Genomic DNA, 23,476 nt, shown 5'->3' with positions numbered 1-23,476 from the left:
TAAGAATGTAAAATTCTCATTGAGGGGTCTAGAGGTGATGGTGGGGTGTCCATCGCCCCGAGATTAAAAAATAAGGTTTTAAAGGCCCATTATACTTTTATTTATATTTCTTAAAAGCTTTTTAATTTTGATTTACTTCTATATTATCCAAAAAGTTATCATTGGCCAATTACCTGAAGCACCTTATTCATCTGTTGATTTTTGGCAATAAGTACAGTCATAGTGAATTAGTATTTTATATGAAAGAACAATACTACATTGTTTATATTTTGCTACTTTTATGACAAATTATTTCACATTAATCACTAGTTTATTCAGGTTACAATCATCTTACATTTCTTTGATACCATTATTTAAACATTATAAAATTCATGTTTGCCCTTTCTAAAGAAGTATGAAAGATTTCCCATTTAAAAAGCCTCTTGCGAAAGGTTGTTACGGAGCTTACAAAAAAAACTTAAGTTTGACTGACGATAAGCTTGATAATGTATTTGTAAAAATCACTATCTATAATCCGATCGAGAAACTTGATATTTCACCAGAACATTGCAACAGAGTATATTTATAGTTCTTTTGAAAAAATATTAACTGCATTTTATTTAAAATGCATCATATTTAAATAATATCAAGGTATTAAATAGACGCAAAAAATGTGCCCTTAATTATAGTAGAATCAATGGGATTTTAAATGATTTTGATCAGTTAGTGAAGAACTTTCATATTTAAAATGGGGCTCAATATCGACAAAACATGATATTTTTCGCAGCATCTATTAATTTTAGAAATACATTCACAATTTATGTACTAGAGTACTTTGTTATATGAACACTATTTTTAAATATTTCAAGTGGTAAAATTAATGAAACTTTTATCACTTGAGCATCAAACAAAGTATCGACCGCCATCTTGAACTCCACTTCGAATATTTCAACGTCGCAGATCGAAAATAAATCAGTACTCAGTATTTAAGCAGAACTCAGTTGACACCTTCAGGACTCTGGAACCCAAAGTGCGTTAATATGTAGCATATTTACGCACTTTGGTGTCAATTTCTCGATTTTGACCCCAAAGTGCGTTGGACCCCAAAGTGCGATGCGAAGTGTAACGCACTTTGGGGTCGGACCCAAAAGTGCGTTTGACCCCAAAGTGCGGTGTTACAGAGCATAAAAATGCGTGAAAACACAATTTCTTAGTAACTTTAAAACATCATTCAAATTTCATAAACTATTATCCTTTGATAACTGACAGAAAGCTAGATAATAAAATCATGATAGAAAGTGATCTAACAACCAATATACAAATAGTTACCCATTCCTTCTACGCAATCAGGGTACTTATTTATTACCCATGAATAAGAGTTTGTAGAAAAGCATCAAGCATAAGAAATCAGTCCTCTTTGCATCAATTAAGGACTGGAACTGTAAATCTGTTTTGTAATGAAAAAAGTTGCATAAAACTTGGAAATATAACTCTATTTACCCGAGGTGACAAAAAAGAACATATATTTTAAAGGTATTTCCAGCAGTGTAAATATGTGATGGAATCTATAAACATAGCACCAAAAAATAGACAAAAAAGTTTTTTGAGACATTAAATACGTCAATAATTTCTGGGACAATATGAGTCAAGCTTTTGTAAACATTGTTAGTCATACAGGTCTTGTAAATGTTTAATGAAATTATATAAATTAAAAAAGATATCATGTAACTTTATATAGTACACTTGTGGCTAACGAACGCGCATTTTTTGGCAACACATGCAGCTATCTCATGATGTATTTAGTCCAAGGCCGTTGTTCGAGATTGCGAAGTTTACAGTAGATATATAGTGTCTGTGAAGACACGTTGATTCAGGAAATATGTCAAAAATCAGTGTGGAATTGCCCGACGGAAAGACATATAAATACATATATGAATCTGGATTACTTTATGAGTAAGTGGGTGATATTTTTTAATCATTTATATAATATATCAAGAGTCAATGATCGCTCAAGTAACCTTTTTCTTACATATGAGTTTGTTTTTTAACAAAACGGTAAATTAAAACATTTGTGAGATTTCCACCACATTAATTAATGATTGATCAGTATGTTTGTTTAGTTTGCTTTAAAGTTTTTAACGCAATATAAGTACATTGTAGATAATGTGTTGTAAATGTCAACACAAATGTTGAATCGAGAAAATCCTGCAAACAAAATTGAACATATGGAATAAATATCATAATAGATAAATCAATATTGTATATTTATACCGTGTGTGTCTAGTAACGCCGGAATGTGAAGCTAACGCACGATTCGTGCAAAATGTAACGCAGAATTGTGCAATAAATGACGGATACCTGACAGGATTTCCAACGCGGTAAGTAAACTGGCAACAATATTTTTTATTAAGCAAATTGAAAAAAAAAGGAATAGCCGCATACGGCTGCTAAAAATCACACTCAAAACGACGATCAAGCCAACATTTTCACCAGTGAGCAATTTCGAAATAATCTTGATGAGGTATAAACATATTAAAGTCTTCGCAGCCGTATGCGGCTATTCCCTTTTTTAGTTTAGTTAAATAAAGGTCGTATTGACCAGTTTACTAACCATGTTGGAAATCCTGCCAGGTTTCAGCCATTTATTGCACAATTCAGCTTTACTTTTGCACGAATCGTGCGTTTATTTCACATTCCGGCGTTACTGGATATGCTTATACTGTTTTGCAGGCAAATCTAGTTTTATCTTGCTTAATTTCAGTGAGTCAGTGAGTTGATTTTGAATTTAGTGCCTGATAAAGACCTAAAAACGCAAATTGAAAATATACTTAACCTTGATATTCGAGAAAATGATGTTTATCTGGCGACCTTTCCGAAAAACGGTAATATTTTGTTTTTGCTCTTTTTGCGTGAGTAAATGAACTTTTATAGGCTTTACAAAATATAAAGTATTGTTGTGATAAAATAATGTTTTGTAAATAGTTAAAATGTATTCATTTATTTATTATAATGAATGTTCTCTGCAAGATTTCAGTTTTGAGTTTATTTGGAATATTTAGGTCAAGATAAAGAACGGATTTTTTTGGTTTATTATAGTTTTCGGAAGGTTTGCGAAACACCTGGATGTTATAAACTTAATTCAGTAAATGTGGTTTAAGTTTTGCAAAATGATAGCTTGATACAGTTATCATGTTTTCTTTATATAGAGGATATTAAATGAGTGTAGGTTTAATACTAAATTTATTGAACGTGTTGAATAAAATCATAATATGCGAGCCTCTGGCGAGCACAATATTGTTTTATTTAATTAGGTATTGAATCTACACGAACATGATATTTTATTTATCACATAATTTAAATAAGAAAAAGAGTCATTTTCCATTGACGTATAGAGTGACGCTAACAATTGCACGCTTTAACTTAGCGCATATGACGTCATTACACTAGTGTAATATCGTTTTTATTAATTAAATGGCTTTATCAACACACCCGTTCCGAGTTTGCGACTCCGTAAAAATGGTATTGCACGGCCGTGCATATATATTGACGTTACGCCATTAGCGTTATACAAACATAGTGTAAAGACGCGTTATACTATAGGCGCGTCAATGAAAAATGACTTATTTCACATTAAACGGTCTTTATTTTGGGTATGTGATAAATAGAATATTAGATTCGTGTAAGTTCATTACTGAATTTATTGCACTCGTTGAATAAAATAATATTATGCTCGCCAGAGGCTCGCATAATATAATTTTATTCAACTCGTGCATTGAACTTACACTCATTCAATATCCTCTATTTATTACACTCATGCACTGCGGTTTATGTGATAAACTCTTATACTTCTAGGAACACACTGGGTATGGGAAATTTTGGGTATGTTGAAAAATGGGAGATCGACGTACGATACGAAAACAAAACAATCAGCAACATTGGACTTTCAGTCACCAGAACTTATCGGAAATATTACATCACCAAGGATCCTGAACTGCCATTACCCGTGCAAACTTACACCGAAGGGAGTATTCAATAAAGGAGTGAAAATAGTTCATGTTATGCGAAACCCAAAAGATGTAATTGTATCTTGCTATTATCACATGAAGATAATGGCTGGTGAACTCTTTCAATTAAGTTTCCAAGAGTTCCTTCCCTTGATGATTGGTGACTATGGCACATGTAGGTTTGATTTCTGTTAAGTTTTTGTTTAACGTCGCGCCAACACTGTAAAGATCATAATTATGATTTACCAGCTTTATTAGTGGAAGAAGAAGGCCTCATGAACCACTTTGTGTATTATTTCAGGCACAACGGACACGTGAGTTGTACCACGGACAGTGCGTTAATTAATTGAATAGTTTCCGAGCATAAAAAAAATTCTAAGTCGTGAGCTTGATTCGAACACACAGAGATGAGGGCCTAGTTGTTTGAAGTAATCGACCTTAACCACTCGGGCATTATCGACTTATTATATCTTTTTGATCCTTTTTCAAAACCCGCATATTTTATATTAATATATTAAGAACAATTTAGAACAAAACTCTGTAGATGATGTGACTTTATTCTTTTCAGATTTTTTCTACCCATGGTTCAAATACGTGAAAGAATGGGAGAGATTTTCAAAGAAACATCCAGACCAAATACTTAACATATACTATGAAGACTTAAAGGAGGTATATTAAAATATATTCCTGTAAATTTACTAGGAAATCTGGTTTGATAGGTTAATATAAATTGCAATTATAGAACTAAGTAAGTTCTTTAAATATGCTATTTGGTGTTACACAGTGTGAAGAACAAAAACATTTTGAAGTCACAAATGAAAAAGATAAAACACATATTCAATGTAAGTATTCATTTTTTTTATTTGCCTCTTATAGCCATGACAAAATACCGCATAATAAAGACCTAACCGAAACCGTGTAGTAACAAGCAAGGAATTCCGTTCAAACTGTGCTACCATCAAACCATGGAGACAGATTTTACTTTGATTAATTATTCCTTTATTTATATAAAAAATCAACAGAGTGAAGCTAATTGTCTGTAAGTTTTCCTTTTATAATGCATCCATGCTACTTAAATACAACTTATACACAAAATTATAATCTGATTTTTTAATAGAATTCCGTCCGGGAAATAAAGAAAATGGACACATTTCTTGGAACGGGACAAACTGGTGATGTTATCAAAGAGATAGCTGAAGCATGTAGATTTAAAAACATGAAAAAAGCTGATGCAGAAGTGAAGTTGCCCGAGGAGTTCATGATTAAAGCAGGAAGACCATGTTTGTATAGATTAGGTATCAATCATTGCTGTTTAGACAAACTACATCAAAATTTGTTTCTTTATTTTTTTCATAATGCTTTTTGGTCGTCATTGGTTGCTTTTTTATAATAAAATCATTTTATTAGTTGATACATTAAAATTTGATAATAAACAATCATTTTTGTTTTTCTTTTTTGGTTTTCTTTAAATACAATTGTATCCAAGTTACATGTAAGTTAAAGAACCTGTAACACAATTTTTCTATAGTTTTAAATCATAAATATGATGCTCTTATTAAGATTTATCAAAATTGTAGGTTCCAATTTAAAGCATTATTTGTAAAAATATTACCGAATTTAACATTTCATGTAAATAAAGGGAGGTAATAAAAGTTTTATTTTCTGTAAAGTTTAAGTCAAATTATACAATAAGAAAAGAATGCATAAATTTTAATGATTACATATAATATGCACAAATATTTGCAGTACATATTTTACATATTCTTCGATGTTTGAAAATTGTTTTCTTTGCATAATTATGTACATATATATAATTTCACTTAGTACTCTTCAAATTATATTGCTGTGTCGCTTGTTACTGTGATTTTTTCGTGTTTTTTTTTTCTTGACCTTAAACATGCAATATTCTTTAATTAAAATATTCCCGTCTGCTGTAGGACTGGTGTAAAATCAAGTATACTAAGTGAGAGCTTCCAGAAAAGCTTAATGTACGATGGCTTGGAGATTCACGTTTATCATTGGAAAGAGTTGAAGGCAGCACACTAGCATTTTTGGTTAGTTTTGTTCATTCTGACAGAAAACATTACAAGAATTGGTTAAATCCTCATTCAAACATTTTTTTCAGGTGAAGTAGGTGACTGGAAAAATCACTTCACCCTTGAACAAAATGAGCAAGTGGATAAATGGATTGAGGAGAATTTGATTGAAACAGAACTTTCGTTTAAATACACACTTTGAATACAAAGAAAGGATATATAAATATTTAAGAGATGTACATAAAACAATGATACTTTAGCTTTTAAAAACACTGTGTATTTTTCTTACGCGCCTTACAAGGACTTACAGATATCGATACAAAAAGAGAAATAAAATATAGCAATTATTGGAAATGTAAAATTTCTCTTTAAGAAATAACTAATCTAAAAGCTATAACCTAATCTAAAAGCTATAATAACAATTCGTTTTTTACAAGCATTGACTTCTCTATACATCATATAAATGTATATAAATATATAAAGACCAATGTAACAACATTACCAGTGCATTGGGGGGGGGGGGGGGGGAGCAAAAATAATGAATTCTATACTTGATCATTTAGGACTTAATGATATAAGATTGTTTTATGATACCAATTAAAATTGTTTTCATTTAAAGGAGTAATTTATACAAGATTTGTAGAACGATTTTTGGCATGCAGTTAATGATTTTTGGCACTGCCAAAATTGGAAAGCAATTTTTGAACCAATATGAGAAAAATAGAAATACGACTTAGCTCTCACGATATTAGCTTGACTTTTTTTTTACTTCTATATATATGCGTTTATGTAAAAATGTGTGTATATATATAGGATATGGAAAGGATTCATACTTTGACAAAACTAATTTGACAAGACAGACCGATTAAATTTATAAAAAGGAAACGTTAAGATTTGTTCAAACATTTCTTTGTTAGAAAAAGTAAACCCCGCCCGGCGCGGCGATACATGTACTACGACAAACTCCTCACAGCGGTTACGTCACGCTTTGCTACTTTAACCACTGCCACCACTGAAATCACGTGATGATAGTTGTATCATGTGACAAAAACATGGCGGCCAGTTTCAGAACGCCAAGGATCCCATATCAAACTGGCAGATTTATAATTACATCTTTACCAGACAAAATAAGTTCAAGACACACAATTTGTTATCACTTTAAAACAAGTGCCGGATCAAATCTTTTTGTGCAATCGTTCAATAACTGTTTATATTCTGCCATTGTTTACTGATTGTTACTATGCATACGGTGTCACAGTGAAAATATCTTTCGTTATGTTTACAAAATAATTTTTATACGTATAATTTTTTTACTTTCTTGTACATTAAGCATAACTATTTAACGAAAGAAAACTAAAATGATATAAAGTATTCTATTTTAAAATTAAAAGTGAAAAAAATATATCCGGCTATATTCGACCGAATTTACTTGTGGTGGCAGTGGTTACTGTACAGATCAGGGGAAGTAACCGCTGCGAGGAGTTTGGTACTACGACCTTTGAAGGTAACTAGGGTTTGACTTGATTATTAGTCTTTACAAGAGTAACTTGCCTTAGTAGTCAGTCTATTTTTAGAACAAACACGGAATAAAAAGAAAATGTTAACAGCGCATAAATTGGATGAAAATTCTTCTATTTCTTTGAAAATTGTGAAATTACAATTGCATGTACTGAATTTATATCAAAACTTAAATAGAAGAAATTGTAGAGATTTCAGTAATATTATAATAAAAATAGGCAAAGAATCAGTATAATTAATGTACTTGATATCAAGTGTATGTATATGATAAACGAATAGCTGTAACGTTTTATTTTGTGTGGTCGTATAAAGTCTTTGGAAAATGTGTAGATCTCATACTTACCTGGTACAGGGAACACCGTGATCTGCAAGGCGGTTTCCCCAGAAAGAGGCCCTTCCATTGCACTTCGGTTGGGCTGACGCCTGCGATAGCCCCAAATGTGGGTTACTCGGGTACGCAATTTATTGGTGTGGGGACTGCGTTCGCGCTATCCCTGAATAATTTCATTTGTTATCATCATAGAAACAAGAGCTGTCGGTAGGACAGCAACGCTCGACTATTCTTAGTGCTTGATAGTAAAAAAAATGCTTGATACAGTTACCTCCTCCTGTTTACAGGTTGGGGTCATGATGGTGAACAAGTGTGCAAAGTTTCAAAGCCATATGTCAATGGACTTTGAAAATATTTGAACTATTAAAAAAACTTAAACGTAAATTCTAAAATCGAAAAAAGGGGCATAATTCTGTCAAAATGCTTGATAGAGTTACCTCCTCCTGTCTACAGGTTGGGGTCATGATGGTCAACAAGTGTGCAAAGTTTCAAAGCCATATGTCAATGGACTTTGAAAATATTTGAACTATTACAAAAACTTTAACATAAATTCTAAGTCGAAAAAGGGGCATAATTCTGTCAAAATGCTTGATACAGTTACCTCCTCCTGTCTACAGGTTTGGGTCATGATGGTGAACAAGTGTGCAAAGTTTCAAAGCCATATGTCAATGGATTTTGAAAATATTTGAACTATTACAAAAACTTTAACATAAGTGGTTACGCCGACGCCGACGCTCGGGTGACTGCAATAGCTCTTCTTATTCTTATCGAATAGTCGAGCTAAAAAATAACGTGATCTCAAACACCAAAAGCAGCAAGTGTTGTTCCCTGTTGAATCTGTAAAATGCCTTAAACAATATTATAATACAAGAAAAGCATTGATGCAAAGCATCAAAGGGCGTCCAAGCAAGAAATGCAGCAAGTGAAGATGAACTAGTACACATATGATTATAAACTACCAGAAATGTATATCACTTATGAATGAGCGGACGAAAGACATTGTTCATTATGAACTTTGATTGGCATGCTAGAGATTAGAATATTACTTGTTATTTCTTTATGATCGTGGTTATTAATAGCAACGGATATACATGTATGCAATCATTTACATGAACAGAACAGAACAGAACAGATCTTTTATTTCTGATTTGTACATAGTACATCATCATATACATAACATAATAATATTTGAGTAACATGTAATTTTCAGTGCAATCAATATAAAGAAATTAATACAATAAATAATATAAAGAGATTAATAATTGTAATTGTAACAATTGTCATTGTTCAGATATTTGTTATTAAGCCTCAGTTAAGTGAGGATGAACATATTTAAGAAGAAAAATCAATATCAAAACTAATTTTTAATCTATCATTAAACTTTATTTTTAATAAACTAAATTTTTATCTATCATTGAACATTATTTAACACTGTAGTTCTAATAGTCATAGCATTTTTGTAATATAGTGCTAATTTACATAGCTCATTTCTATTAATACTTTGCAGCAATGCAATAAATTTGTACATACTTGGGTTAACAAAATAATATCTTTTAATATAAAGGGTACGAATACTTGTATAACATGGACATATAAGAACAAAATGAAATTCATCTTCTAAGTCTCTTAAAGAACAACATTGACAATACCGTTCATTTCTTTGTATTCTATTTCTGGCATATCTACCAGTTTGTATTCTTAAGCTGTGTGCAGAAGTTCTTAATCTAGTAATAAGTCGTCTCAAATGATCAGGCAATATATCTAAATAATTTTCGTAACAAAAACTAATTTTACACACATTATATAATTCCAATACAGAACTTGTTTCTTTAGATACATGCCACCCCTGTATAAAACAATCAATTATTCGTTGTCTAAATATCGGGATAAAGTTTTTAAATACAATATCATGTGGGTTATTCCAAACATCTGAAAACCATAGTCACACAAAAGCTTTTTAACATAGGCTACCCAGTTACATAATCCTTTATTACAATCATTTAATGATAGCTGGTAAACTGAGCGTAAAATAATATTGTCTGTGTGCAGCAACTTAAACCAATATTTAACAATGCGTACATAACGGGATATGAACAAAGGATATCTTCCCAACTCTCCATATACACTAACAGTACAGGTAGTATTTCTTACTGACAACATATTTTTACAAAATTTTAAATGTATTCTTTCAATTTGTTTTGATTTTGTAAATCCCCATATTTCTGACGAATAACTCAAAATTGAGCCAACAAAAGAATCAAATAGCTGACATAATAACTTTGGTTTAAAACTATACTTTTTACAATTTAAAAGCAAAACATTAAGCGCCTTTAAAGCTTTACCTACAATGTATTCCTGATTTAAAGTAAAATTTCCGGTGTAATTGAAAACTGTTCCTAGATAATTAAAATCATTTACTACTTCAATATCATTACCATCATATGTCCAAAACTCATTTCCTAGTAAACCGCCTCTTTTCCTAAATACAACAATTTTAGTTTTATCTAAATTTACTTCTAATCCCCAACTTTTACAATATTCATATAATTTATCTAAATGCATTTGTAATTCTTGAGGCGATTTTCCTAATACAACCATATCATCAGCAAATAATAGTAAAAGTAAGATAATTTCTTCTATATCAAGTCCAGAACTAATGTTATCTTGTAAAAATAATTCTAGGTCTTCTACGAACAGAGAAAAAAGTAGTGGCGACATTATCTCCCCTTGTCTTACCTTGAACTTTGATTGGCATGCTAGAGATTAGAATATTACTTGTTATTTCTTTATGATCGTGGTTATTAATAGCAACGGATATACATGTATGCAATCATTTACATGTATAATCCATATGTGTAACGCATGATCAACACGTACCTGGCACCTTGTAATTGTCCCTTATTATGTTATCGCTATTAGCGAAGACCCCCTCTTAAGGTATCTGTTCACACTTAGTAAAAATATGACACTGGTTATATTACCATGTTGATCATGTTGAGCATAATTGTTTATTATACAATAATTGTAATATCTATTAATTTTAAAAAAAATACAAATTTTATGAATATTGTTTTCTTTTCTTTTTTGTGTTTTATGTGCTATTTCAATACTGAGTTTTTACTACTCTTTTTTTATTAAAATTGTAAAATAAATTTTAAGAATTCGATTGTCATATTGACCGACGATTATAAGTAACTGGAAAAAAGTCAGTAAATTATGGTTTATCTTTCAATATATAATATTGTTTATTCTTAAACCATGTACATGTACATTTGTATTTTTCTTTATCATTTTTTAAATTATCAATCAATTGAATAATTCATTAAATCTAATTTGTAACATTGAACAATTCCTCGCCATCTTTACTAAACACGGATAACAAATTAAATAAAATGTTTCAAAGTTGATAATTTATTACATGCTTTTCGGTGGTTTATAGAAATATATCAGTGATATAAAACTGGTAATTTCACTGTTTCAAAATGATAAATAAATAACCCCGAAGAGCGCGATTTATTGACGGATTTGAAAATGTTTGCATTGCGAAATTCTCCAGTTCGCTATTCAGTGTAACATATCGCGACATTTCATTCTTAATTAATAATCAAGCACCCTCATACCGATCGGAATGATCGGCTTTTATTATGACCTAGAAGTTGCTGTCGCCCTTTCACAAAATCTGATTTCATATATGAAGTTTGTTATTATTAAAGTAAAAAAAAATCTGTATATTTTTTTAATTACCATTTTTCATTTTTTTGGCTATTATTGGCTGTAACTTTGTTATTTTTGAATGGATTGTGTTCAAACTTTAACATAATAATCTTCAAGGATAGCCCTTTAAAATAACCAGACAGACCTTGACCTTCACTTATAAATGACCTTGACTTTGAAGATCAAGTTATTGAAATTTTCATTTTTATGGCTGTAACTTTGCTATTATTGAATGGATTGACTTCATTTCTTAAGTACAAGACCTTCATGTTTATCAAACTCAAATTGACTTTGGCTCTTTTATGACCTTGACCTTGAATGTTAAATTACTGAATTTTCACTGATTTGTGCATTAAGTGACCATATATATTTATTGGTGTGTATGTATACAACAATTGTGCATATATATAAATGCGTATATATATATATATATATAAATGCGTAATAAATACGGTGGCTCTTGTTAAGGTAGAAACAGTAGATATAGAATGCTGACAGAATGACTGGAAGTTGTAAAATATGTTGCTAAAACTTAATTGAATATGAATATCATGTTGCTTTATGTAATCAAATATACAGAGATCTAAAATAAAAAAATCTTGGCAGAGGCACATTGCAACGTGCACAAAATTTAGTAAATTAATGTCTTCTAAGAATAGCAAAACAACATTAAATCTGGTAAAATCCGTTACGAACGCTATATCTGTAAATACAATTTCTCATGATATATAAGTATCTAATGATCGTAAATATTATTATGGTACATAAATGCATTAGTTTGTACTTAAAGTGCATGTATTATTTTTGTCATAATGACATATTGTGAAAGATACAGATAAACCTTGATTTTGAACTTTGATTTTTATCTTATTACTGTCTTGTCTGTGGTACACAAGTTCTTTAACAAATGAATTTCCAAAATGAATTAAATATGTATGCCTATATATCAACATGTGTCCACTTTCGTGAATTCAACAATAAATGCACAAGAAATAGAGAATATACCGTACCTTTAGGCAAACAAGCTTTGCATTGCTATTTATAACCTTAATCTTAATATTTAAGAGAAAATAATCAATTACCTAAATTTGAGTTTTCCATTAAAGGGAAATAAGAATGGTAAGACATGTTATTATTGTACTAATGGATAAATAGGTAGATACATACTTTTATTTCCTCCAATATCGTGTTTCAAAATTCTAATAAAAATGTGACTTGCTTTTAAGATTGAATAATATTTGATCAAAGACATAATAAGTAGACGATCTTGTTTGGAACGATATTGTTTTGAAGTCGCATGCCTCATGATGAGCCAAATTGTTTCAAAACAATCAACCTTGAGAAAAATGCTATTTAAAGGAAATAAAAAATATTTGCAAATTCAAGAAATAATTTTCATGTTTTATGCAAATAATGATTCATTTTGGAGTATTTATTAGAAATAAACAAACTTGTTTATTAATTAGGAGAAGAACCTTGCTGAGCTGTGTCAAATGTTCTGATCTCTAGCAGGAAAATTATGAAATCTGCATGGAAATATTTTCAAACAGTGTCCGGTTGATGGTCTCCCTAGTATGTCAGCAAGTTTCGTTTACATAAAAATTATTGTGAAACTGACAAGTATCTGGTATTATCAAATAGTATTAAAACAACTGTTCACCCTTTTATAATATTTTGCATTCATCGTAGGAATATTGATTTATTATATTAAGTCCGACCCCGATAATTCGTAGTACTGGGACTGAATATTTACTTCGAATAAACGATGACTTCGAATAGTCGGAATCCGAACATAGTGATAGACGACAACGACTCAACTTTGACCATATGCCAATCATAGCAAAACTACCGTTTACAACACATTTGCTTCCGGTAAATATTAAAGTCTGTATTGACCATATGATCTGACGTATCATAAAAATCTGGAAACAAAGTGATCCCTCGGAAGCATAAATCACAACAAAATTACATGAAAATTGCAGACTCGGTTTGATTGAGTCTGTACATGAGGGATAATGAATAAGTGCAACATCCCTCACGCCCTCTAGCTCCGGTTTGAGCGGTACTCAATTCTCAACACTTAAAAGTGCTGGACTCAATGATCCCGAAAGACCAGAAAAACATAACAACACTGAAGTGAAGAACGGGGCAACGTAGCCGCGAGATACGACTACAGCTTTTATATAATTCCTTCTGGAGATCTGTTTGCCAACACGATATTTACATCTTAACTTGACACATACACTCATACATACATGTTATATCGTTATAACCTTCAAATGCAGCATAACGTTTATCTTCAACGTTGATATGAAATAAAGTCCGCATATTTATCAGTTAAACATGTATAAATAAAGTCAAACACGTTTGATATATTCAACCACCTATAAATATTTAAGAATATTATTTTAACTTGACGATATAACTTTGAGTTCAAGGGCATTTATTCAATTAAATAGGGTAAGTTTCATATATAATTTTGAGTTTAATGAAAATTTATAACAATAATGCCATAATCTCAAAAGACAATTTTAAAGCTATCTTTTTGCTGTAATCAAACAACGTACTATATAATTATATATATAGTTATATATCGTATTTCTTGTTATATATTTTATACTATGTTTCAAGTCAACATTTAAAATAATATCAGTTTGATACTTGATAAAGTGTGATTTCGTGAATGTAGCAATTATCTCGTTCAATTATAATTGCATTTTTTATTTTTTCTATTTCATTGCAATATTGAACGTCGGAATTTCCTGTTATAAGTGTCAAAATACCGTGTTAAACCCGGTGCTAGAGGGCGTAAGGGAGGTTGCACTTATTCATAATTCCTAATGCACACACCTATTCAAACTGAGTCTGTAATTTTTATGTATTTTTTATGTAATTTTGCTGTGATTTATGCTTACAAGGATCACACTTTATTAAGATTTTTTTCCTATAAAAACCACAGATAAAAGACATTTTAGTGGGCGGAAAACTTACAATGATAAAGATTACCACAGAACTACCTAATGGACGTAAGGAAGAATACATATTCGCGGACGGAATCAATTACAGGTGAGTGTTATAATGACATACTTGTATAATACATAATAATTAACAGTGCATGTTAAAACGATCACCAGAATCCTTCCAAAGACAAAATGGTCTTATTTAAAGTAATCACAGTTAATTTTTAAATTTAACTTTTACAGGACCATCAACATAAATTTGTTATTATGGTATTATTATGTTGTGGGTATTGACAGAATTTATCTTATTTTTTAAGAAATAATATATCCCAAACAGTGATTTTATCGCTGAATAACATCACTGTTTGGAGTTCAGATGCAACGAATTATATCACGAGGGCGTAGCCCGAGTGATATAATGATGCGCATCCGAACGACAAACAGTGATGTTATCAAGCGATACAATCACTGATATATTATTTCGATTCTAATACGACATCAACAAATAAATGTTGCTGTACCTGATATTAAGCAAAATTGCGCCTGATTAGTTTCCGTACTTATTTTCAGCGCGTCACATTTTCAGTGGCTACGTCACGTGTATATTGATTACGTCACATATCTAAACATAGAACGTCAAACAGTGACTTTATAGAATATTCTAACACGACCCGAAATTTTTCCCATTGAACATAGAAGAACAGAAAATGTGTGTTATTATGCAACAGATGCACAGTTTGACGTTCTATATTTAGACATGTGACTTATCATTATACACTTGACGTAACCATTAATAATCCGACGCGCTGAAAATAAGTACGGAAACAAATCAGGCGCAATTTTGCTAAACTATCAAGGACGGCAACATTTATTTGTTGATGTCGTGTTAGAATCGAAATAATATATCCAAATCAGTGATTGTATCGCTTGATAACATTGCTACGCCCTCTTGATATAATTCGTCGCATCCGAACTCCAAACAGTGATGTTATAGAGCGATAAAATCACTGTTTGGGATACATTATTTCTTAAATAACACACACTGTCGGTTCTTCTATGTTAAATAATAAAAAAATACGGGTCGTGTTAGAATACACTATAATAACTTTTAATAAAGTAACATTTTTTTTTTAATTTTAGCTTCAGCTGAAAAAGCAATTACTCTGATGTGTATAACTGATCAATTAATTATTTTTATTTTTAAGTTTAATAATTATTTTTGAAGTGTCTATTTTTTATAAGACTTCATGCATAAAATTACTTTTGTTGACTGCTAAAAATGTGTATCAAGTTTAAATGTAATGATAAACGCTGGGTTAGGTCACATGACTCCCTTTGTCGATACAGTGTATAGAATGACCTTTTGATGATTATCTTGATTAGACCTCGCATAAAAGTTATTATATTTCTAACTGCCCTGTTTCACAAATTTACCTGCCTTTCACGTTCGATTTATTGTGTTTTATTAAATATAATGTTCATTTTAAAAAGGGATGTATATTCCGTGCTGTTTAATTTTTACAATTAACACAACTCGTTATTCTGTATCTAGTAAGTTAATATCAGCCTGACTCGTTATTTCAGTTCAAAGGCACTGAACTTCTTACCAAAGAAAGATTTAGAAGCTCACATAAATGACGTAAAACAGTTACAAGTTCGTGATAATGACATATATTTGGCTACATTTATGAAAAGTGGTAAGTGTTGCAAATCATAGTCTGAACAGGTGTAGCAAAACACATTTTACTTGTTCTTCAGCACACAATTTAGTGTAAAAGTGATTTTTTTCCATAACAGGAGGTATATATTGTCACAAATAATAGTGTTGACTGTATTTAGTATCATATTTGACAATAAACCACGAAATAATTATAACTGCAAATCGGCTCTTACTCAGCAGTAAGTATGGGTAAGAGTTCGTATTAAGACGACCGTAGGGAGTCTTATCGAACTCTTACCCATATAACTGCAAATCGGCTCTTACAACTCGATATCAGATAAAAATATAGAAAGTGTCACCTCTTTAATTAAGCATAACATTGTTTTTCCCCAGCAGTCACGTACAAACATGTTTCCTTAAGTCTACAGGTGGATCGGGTCAAATTACCTAACTGTAGCAATGTAATCAAAGTAATTATTTTATTCACATCTTCATAATATCTTGGATTATTAATGCAGTTCATTCCTATTATATGAAACTTACTTTAAACAGTCATAAACATTTTTATGTTACTATGTAATCATTTGTCTCTACCAAATCCACGTGTATTATCTATGTAATAAATTTGAATATATACTCAAATTGCATCAGTGTTATCAGCCTTTTTAGAAACACCTGACCTGGCTAATTAAAATATGCCAATCACAATTATCAGCACTGGTCTCTTCATGAAAAAGTGGCTACACTAATTACTGTCGAGTAAGAGCCGATTTGCAGTTATTTAGTGTAGCCGCTTTTTCATGAAGAAACCAGTGCTGATAGTGAAAATTGTGATTGGCATATTTTAATTAGCCAGGTCAGGTGTTTCTAAAAAGGCTGATAACACTGTAGCAATGTGAGGATACATTCAAATTTATTACATAGATAATGCACGTGGAGCACAGCTCGCAGAGACAAATGAGAACACAGTAACTTTTTGATATCCTTTTAACTCTAAGAAAAATGTCAATTATTAATTGCTGACTGTTTATATTTTCTAGAAAAAGTAAGCAAAACATTATTTTGTTTCATATGACAGGAATAAATTGCATTAACAATCCTAGGTATTGTTGAAAACTCATTGTTTTACATGTCAGAGTAAGTAATTGGACCCTATCCTTGTTTGTACGTGACTGCTGGGGAAAAATAGTGTTCTGCTTAATTAAAGAGGTGACACTTTCTATATTTTTATCTGATATCGAGTTGTAAGAGCCGATTTGCAGTATGGGTAAGAGTTCGATAAGACTCCCTACGGTCGTCTTAATACGAACTCTATTTTTTTTCCATACATAAATGTATGTTGTTGGCCCGTGTGAGATACGTGATCCGATGTAAAATATCTATATAATTTACTTGTATAGCAGGAAATACATTGTTCTAGAACATAATATATTTATTCATCATACAAATTTTCACGTTTTATCACTTAGTAAGAATCATTTTTATAAAATAGGCTACGTCGTTGGTACAACTTACTAACTCTTGAGAATGAAATAGCTATTTCCTTTAAAAAAAAATAAGAAAAACATTCACCGGTCGAATGAGAATGTCTCAGTTTCTTCATTCATTTCAAATAGTAGATTTCTATTAAAATTTCAGTGTTTCGGTTGTCGTTTAAGTTAAGAAATTTTCTTTAGATGCCTAAAATACAAACATCGAATGTATTTAACACTCATAACTCATTGGTTTGTAAAGTCAAAGTTATACAGCACAATGAAATGTTTTATTAAACTCAGTGTGTTCTTTTATAATTACATGTATTAAGTCAGAAATAAAATCTAAGGTCATTGACCTATCCGTCATTTCTCCAAACATAAAACTAAAAGTTACCAGAGGTTCAAAAGACGTCGAAACTATAAACTACATAGAACATTAAAGCCACTTATTTATGCGATTTGTACAGAACTGTCACCGGTACATTACGTAATACAGTAAATAACACACTTCATTGTTCTGTGTTATTTTGAGAAGAACAAAAAGTAATATATTTAAATCGATGCATGTTGAGTATGATTGTAAGTTAAACATTCAAAAAAGATATACAATTTGCTAATGTACATACATTCCTAAAAATAATGTTCTGTTAAAACATATCAAAAGGTACACATTGGGTATGGGAAATCCTTGTTATGCTTCAACGTGGAAATGCTGAGTATGAAACCAAGACGAAAGAAGCTGCTTTCTTAGACTTTCAATCGCCGGAGATAGTCGACACAATTCCTTCACCAAGAGTACTGAATTCTCATTACCCTTGCAAACTTACACCAACAGGAATTTTCCAGAAGAAATGTAAAATTGTTCACGTGATCAGGAATCCAAAAGATGTTTTTGTGTCTTTGTTTCATCATTTAAGTCACCATAAAGAAGGAAGTGAATCAGAATCTTTCGAAGAGTTTCTTCCGAAATTAATTGGAGAGTATGGTCTGCGTGAGTAAGCTTTTTGACACATATACAGCTAAAGTACTTTTTCCAATCTACTTTGATTCATATCAATAATTGATTCTATGAATGCAGTAATATGTCTACTATAGTATTTCAGTTTAGAGCTGAAACTACGGGTATATTCACATTTTTAAACTGAGATTTTTTTGGCTATGAACACTTTATATCAAAAGATATAGCAGTAGTTTAAACTGCATTTACAATATTTATAACATTGAAAATTATTAATGGGTAATTGCAACCTGGAAATAGACCTGTAATGATATCTGATATTTGAGCTTATCAGTAATTAATGTGGTCAAGATGTGTGTCCAGCAACCGTGTGTACGTTTACCCTGTATAGTCACGTGACGGGCTTGTCGATACAGTGTATTATTTTCTATTTTATTCGGGAATGTTGGTTTAAGCATATTTATTTTAGCTCGATTGCGAAACAAGATTTTTGCAAGTTATATTATTCACTTTCGAGTCTGCTTCCTGGAACCAACCAGTACTGTTGTCATACGGAAAAACAAGACCGTGACCCGAGTATGGCTCGAACCCATGATCTCTGGGTTGAGAGGCAGACACCTTTACTACTAGGCCACCGCTCCCCTTCGGGAATTGTCATCTTTCAATTTAATCAAAAAAATTCTAGATGAATAGCTCTTACAGTATAGCATATTAAGTACATGTATTAAAGTATTAACTTAAATATTAATACTTTATCTTAGCTTTTAAAATCTCTGCGAGAAATGTGAGTTCAAATAATAAAAAGTAAAAGAAAAAGAAATGGCTCATGATAAAGGCTTTATCTTTTTACTCTAAAGGTTACATTTGTTTCTTCAAATGTGCATGAAGCATTTGCTTGTAAATTTAAAGTTTGAAGTGAAGAAGGGTAATTGTAGGAAAATCATACATGGCTATGATGCCATGCATGTAGAAAAAATATATTGATTTTTTATCAATTTTGGGAAAGTCCTGTTGACGTATTTTTCCACAAAATATTACATTAACAAAGTTTATCTTGCATATTTCATAAAAACATGACAAGATAGGCAACAGGACCTCCAACATAAAAACTTTATGCAATTTGACAGAATTTTCTTATTATTACACTATAATAACTTTTAATACAGTAACAAAACTCTGATGTTTATAACTGTATTATTTATTATCTGATAGGTATATGTTTTTAATATTGTAGTGTTTGTTCTCTTCATAAGAATTCATACATAAACAAATAGTTTTTCCGTAAATCACCTACTTTGTTAACGTAGATAAATACTGGGCACTGGGAAGGTTTACCTTCTTCAGGTGACTACCATCGTCGGTACAGTGTACATGTATAAGCTAGTAAAATAAAGTAGTAATATAATTCAAGTTATTAGATGTATATTGTTTCAGCAACCAATCTATTATGGTCAATTATTATAATGTTTATGTTTTTCCTCACCTTTCTCTTTAAGACTTCTTTTATCCATGGTTTCAATACGTTAAAGAATGGGAACGTTTTTCAAAAGAAAACCCGGATGATATCATAAATATTTACTATGAAGATTTGAAAGAGGTAAATTTTTGCTTTTCTTGATTTGTTTGTGTGGCAATCACGTATTTGCACGTTTCTCATTTTACATTATTTGGCACATTGGACGGTGCGTAAATGTTTATGATAAGAGGCATGATAATAACACAGTTATCTTTTTAGCTCGACTATTCGATAAGAATAAGTAGAGCTATTGCAGTCACCCGAGCGTCGGCGTCGGCGTCGGCGTCGGCGTCGGCGTAACCACTTATGTTAAAGTTTTGTAATAGTTCGAATATTTTCAAAGTCCATTGACATATGGCTTTGAAACTTTGCACACTTGTTCACCATCATGACCCCTACCTGTAGACAGGAGGCATTTTGACAAAATTATGCCCCTTTTTCGACTTAGAATTTATGTTAAAGTTTTTGTAATACCTTATATATTTTCATATTCCATTGACATATGGCTTTGAAACTTTGCACAGTTGTTCACCATTATGACCCTAACCTGTAGACAGGAGGAGGTAACTCTATCAAGCATTTTGACAGAATTATGCCCCTTTTTCGACTTAGAATTTAGGTTAAAGTTTTTGTAATACCTCAAATATTTTCAAAGTTCATTGACATATGGCTTCGAAACTTTGCACACTTGTTCACCATCATTACCCCAACCTGTAAACCGGAGGAGGTAACTGTATCAAGCATTTTTTTTTACTATCAAGCACTAACAATAGTCGAGCGTTGTTGTCCTACCGACAGCTCTTGTTTAATAATATACATGTATATGACCCATCTACATTTATTTTAACCGCAGAAATAACTATAGGTTAGTCTTCAAAGCAGCATTTATAAATGTTTCAAGTTTTCCTTTCCTCTTCAATGGAAAACATTTTAATCTTTTAATTTGTAGGATACTGTCAGAGAGATCAAGAAGTTAGACAAGTTTCTTGGCACAAACCGAAGTGACGATCTGATTAGAAATATTGCTGATGCATGCGACTTTAAAAAACTAAAGAAGGCGGACGAAGAAGTAAAAGTTCAAGAGGCATTCACAGTTGCTGCAAATAAAACTAACCCAATTTACAGAAAAGGTAATATACAGTTATACGTATTTTCGGAAACAATATGTTATGATTACTATGAAAAAAAAAACACATTCAATTGGTGATAAAATCTACACTAGCATTACATTTATTGCGAGTTTGTTAGGGTATAATATTTTCAATTTGATTATTATCTGAGATAGATAACGAAAAATGATAACAATATTTTTTCGCATAACCTCATTTTGGTAAAAGAAAATTATAATGATTAATAAATCATATAATTTGTTTTGACGATAATTAAAAGTTATGGACAAATTCAATTGATTTAATATCCAAGCAAGAGGTTCTTTATGTTTACATGTACAAGGAAACGTCTACATTTGCATTAAAATATTTTCTGCTTTTACAATAGGTCAAGTTGGAGACTGGAAGAATCATTTTACCGTCGCAATGAATGACAAGGTTGACGAATGGCTGGCAAACAATTTTGTTGATACAGATCTCAAAATAAGATATACATTATGAATTAAATAATAGATTTACTGTTTGCTTAAAAGGCTTTTCGTGATATAAATTTCGATATTCATATGATATTAATTATCGAAATCCTTGACTTATCAGTTACTTCTATATAACTTTGTAATAGCTAGTGTCAACAACAAACCTTTTAAACAGAAGTACCATTATATTACGGTATATATTTCAATGGTCTACGAGGAGTACATTTTTTATTATATGTTTTTCAAATCTTAATAAAATGATAGAAAATTATCATTTGGATTTGGAAAGAAAAGAAAATGATGATAGAGCGGTTTATTATGGACATTTATGTGATAAATGGTAACATTTTGTTCAAGAACAATATATTGTCTGTCATATAATTTATGTGAAATCTGATCATGTATCTTATACTAACCAACAAAACGCATACATTATTATTCTAAGAATTGTTGTGAAGTATGAATCTAACTGCTATCAACATAATCGTTTTTCTTTCTTTCTTTTTTTTAAAACCAATTCACTTTAAGTTTTCTAAATAATTATGGTTGCCATTTACGTATTGTGAATTTTGTTTTGAAGCTAAAGAAGAATAATTATAAATTATATATATTGTTTAAATCAAGGAATGTCGAAGTATATATATAAAACCTTAAAACTTATTGCTGTAATAGGATGGGTATTTACGGGTTAACAGTTTATCTAAGTAATTTATAAGTGATTATACCCATGAAACGAGGTTATTTTGGTTTTTTGTTTTTTTTTTGTTTTTTTTTGTGTATTTTTTTTTTTGGGGGGGGGGGGGGGGGGGGGTATATAGGAGTCACTAGGTGTTCGGTCGATCGGTAGGTCGGTCGGTCCAGCGGTCCGTTGCATTTTCCTTGTCCGGAGCATCACTTAAAGACTAATAGTTGGAATTCAATAAAACTTCATACAATGGTCAACACTTTGAGAGGAAGTGCAGTGCACAAGAACCATAACTCCAACTTTACTAATTACAGAGTTATTGCCCTTTGTTTCTTTTCCTTGTCATTTTGACGGTCTGTGATGTTTATTTTCAGGATCAGAATTTCGCTTCTACAGATATTGCCCATAATTGTTTAAGTGCGCTGGATATATAATATATTATATCTCGACGCGTAGTGTAATTAGTTCGACTAACATGTATATCAAAAATGAGCTTTGGCAATAACTGTTTGAAGTGGCTTATTAATTTCTTCTGCTACTGTTACTGGGTTCTATACCAATACTGTTTTCTGTGTCAACTTACCTTCATGAAATGTTTTCCCCATTGCATAAATAAGGGCTTTATACAAGGAGCAAAGCTATTTGAATGCTATTTTTGTTTCTGTTAATTTTTTCTTGCCTTCTTCCACTGGCGGAATTATTATCATGTAAATAGTAAAACTTTGAATTAAGAAACATCTACAAATTTGTTTTATACGGATATAATCATGGTACCGTCGATGTGACGATTCAGTGTAAGGCTATGACAAGTGGCACACATGAATGTTCGCAGGGTGACAGCCGTGATTTAAAATTTAACTGACACAACTTAATAAAGTAGAATTGTGATGAAGAAAGGTCGAATGTAAGTAATGTTTTCACAGCTATCAGCGCAATATCACAATTCATTGAACAATTATAAATCATCTCACTTAAAAGACATGTGGATCAAACATTTATACGTCCTGATTGCAGATGACAAAGGTGAACTTGTCTGGAATACAACGGGTGTTTTT

General features: G+C 31.2%; 2 protein-coding genes and 1 non-coding gene across 4 annotated transcripts; all 3 read left to right on the top strand.

Moving 5' to 3' along the window:
• The first annotated feature begins 1,809 nt into the window (after positions 1-1,809).
• LOC132717371 (sulfotransferase 1A1-like) lies at positions 1,810-6,910 on the top strand. Of its 2 annotated transcripts, XM_060700824.1 has the most exons (6): positions 1,810-1,932; positions 2,749-2,861; positions 3,832-4,158; positions 4,552-4,652; positions 5,101-5,278; positions 6,109-6,910. In XM_060700824.1, exons 1-6 carry the CDS (start codon positions 1,859-1,861, stop codon positions 6,219-6,221), a joined length of 906 nt encoding a protein of 301 aa, XP_060556807.1. In that variant the 5' UTR covers positions 1,810-1,858; the 3' UTR covers positions 6,222-6,910. The 2 variants fall into 2 exon arrangements, with proteins under 2 accessions (XP_060556807.1, XP_060556808.1); XM_060700825.1 differs by lacking the exon at positions 2,749-2,861 and having other exon boundaries at positions 1,829-1,932.
• Positions 6,911-7,872: 962 nt separating this feature from the next.
• LOC132717372 (U1 spliceosomal RNA) lies at positions 7,873-8,034 on the top strand. Its single transcript, XR_009623951.1, has one exon. It is a non-coding gene; the product is annotated as a U1 spliceosomal RNA (small nuclear RNA).
• A 5,880-nt stretch (positions 8,035-13,914) lies between these two features.
• Positions 13,915-22,231, top strand: LOC132717370 (sulfotransferase 1E1-like). The gene is made up of 7 exons (XM_060700823.1): positions 13,915-14,042; positions 14,542-14,648; positions 16,127-16,239; positions 18,342-18,668; positions 20,132-20,232; positions 21,101-21,281; positions 21,649-22,231. The coding sequence occupies exons 2-7, from the start codon at positions 14,575-14,577 to the stop codon at positions 21,759-21,761; spliced, it is 909 nt and encodes a 302-aa protein (XP_060556806.1). The 5' UTR covers positions 13,915-14,042; positions 14,542-14,574; the 3' UTR covers positions 21,762-22,231.
• The last annotated feature ends 1,245 nt before the right edge of the window (positions 22,232-23,476 follow it).

This window comes from Ruditapes philippinarum, unplaced genomic scaffold (genome assembly GCF_026571515.1).
Source record: "Ruditapes philippinarum isolate M1 unplaced genomic scaffold, ASM2657151v2 ctg1257_1_1_1_1, whole genome shotgun sequence".
NCBI lineage: Eukaryota > Metazoa > Mollusca > Bivalvia > Venerida > Veneridae > Ruditapes > Ruditapes philippinarum.
Note: the sequence above shows the minus strand (reverse complement) of the source record. Positions and strands in the feature narration are given on the sequence as shown.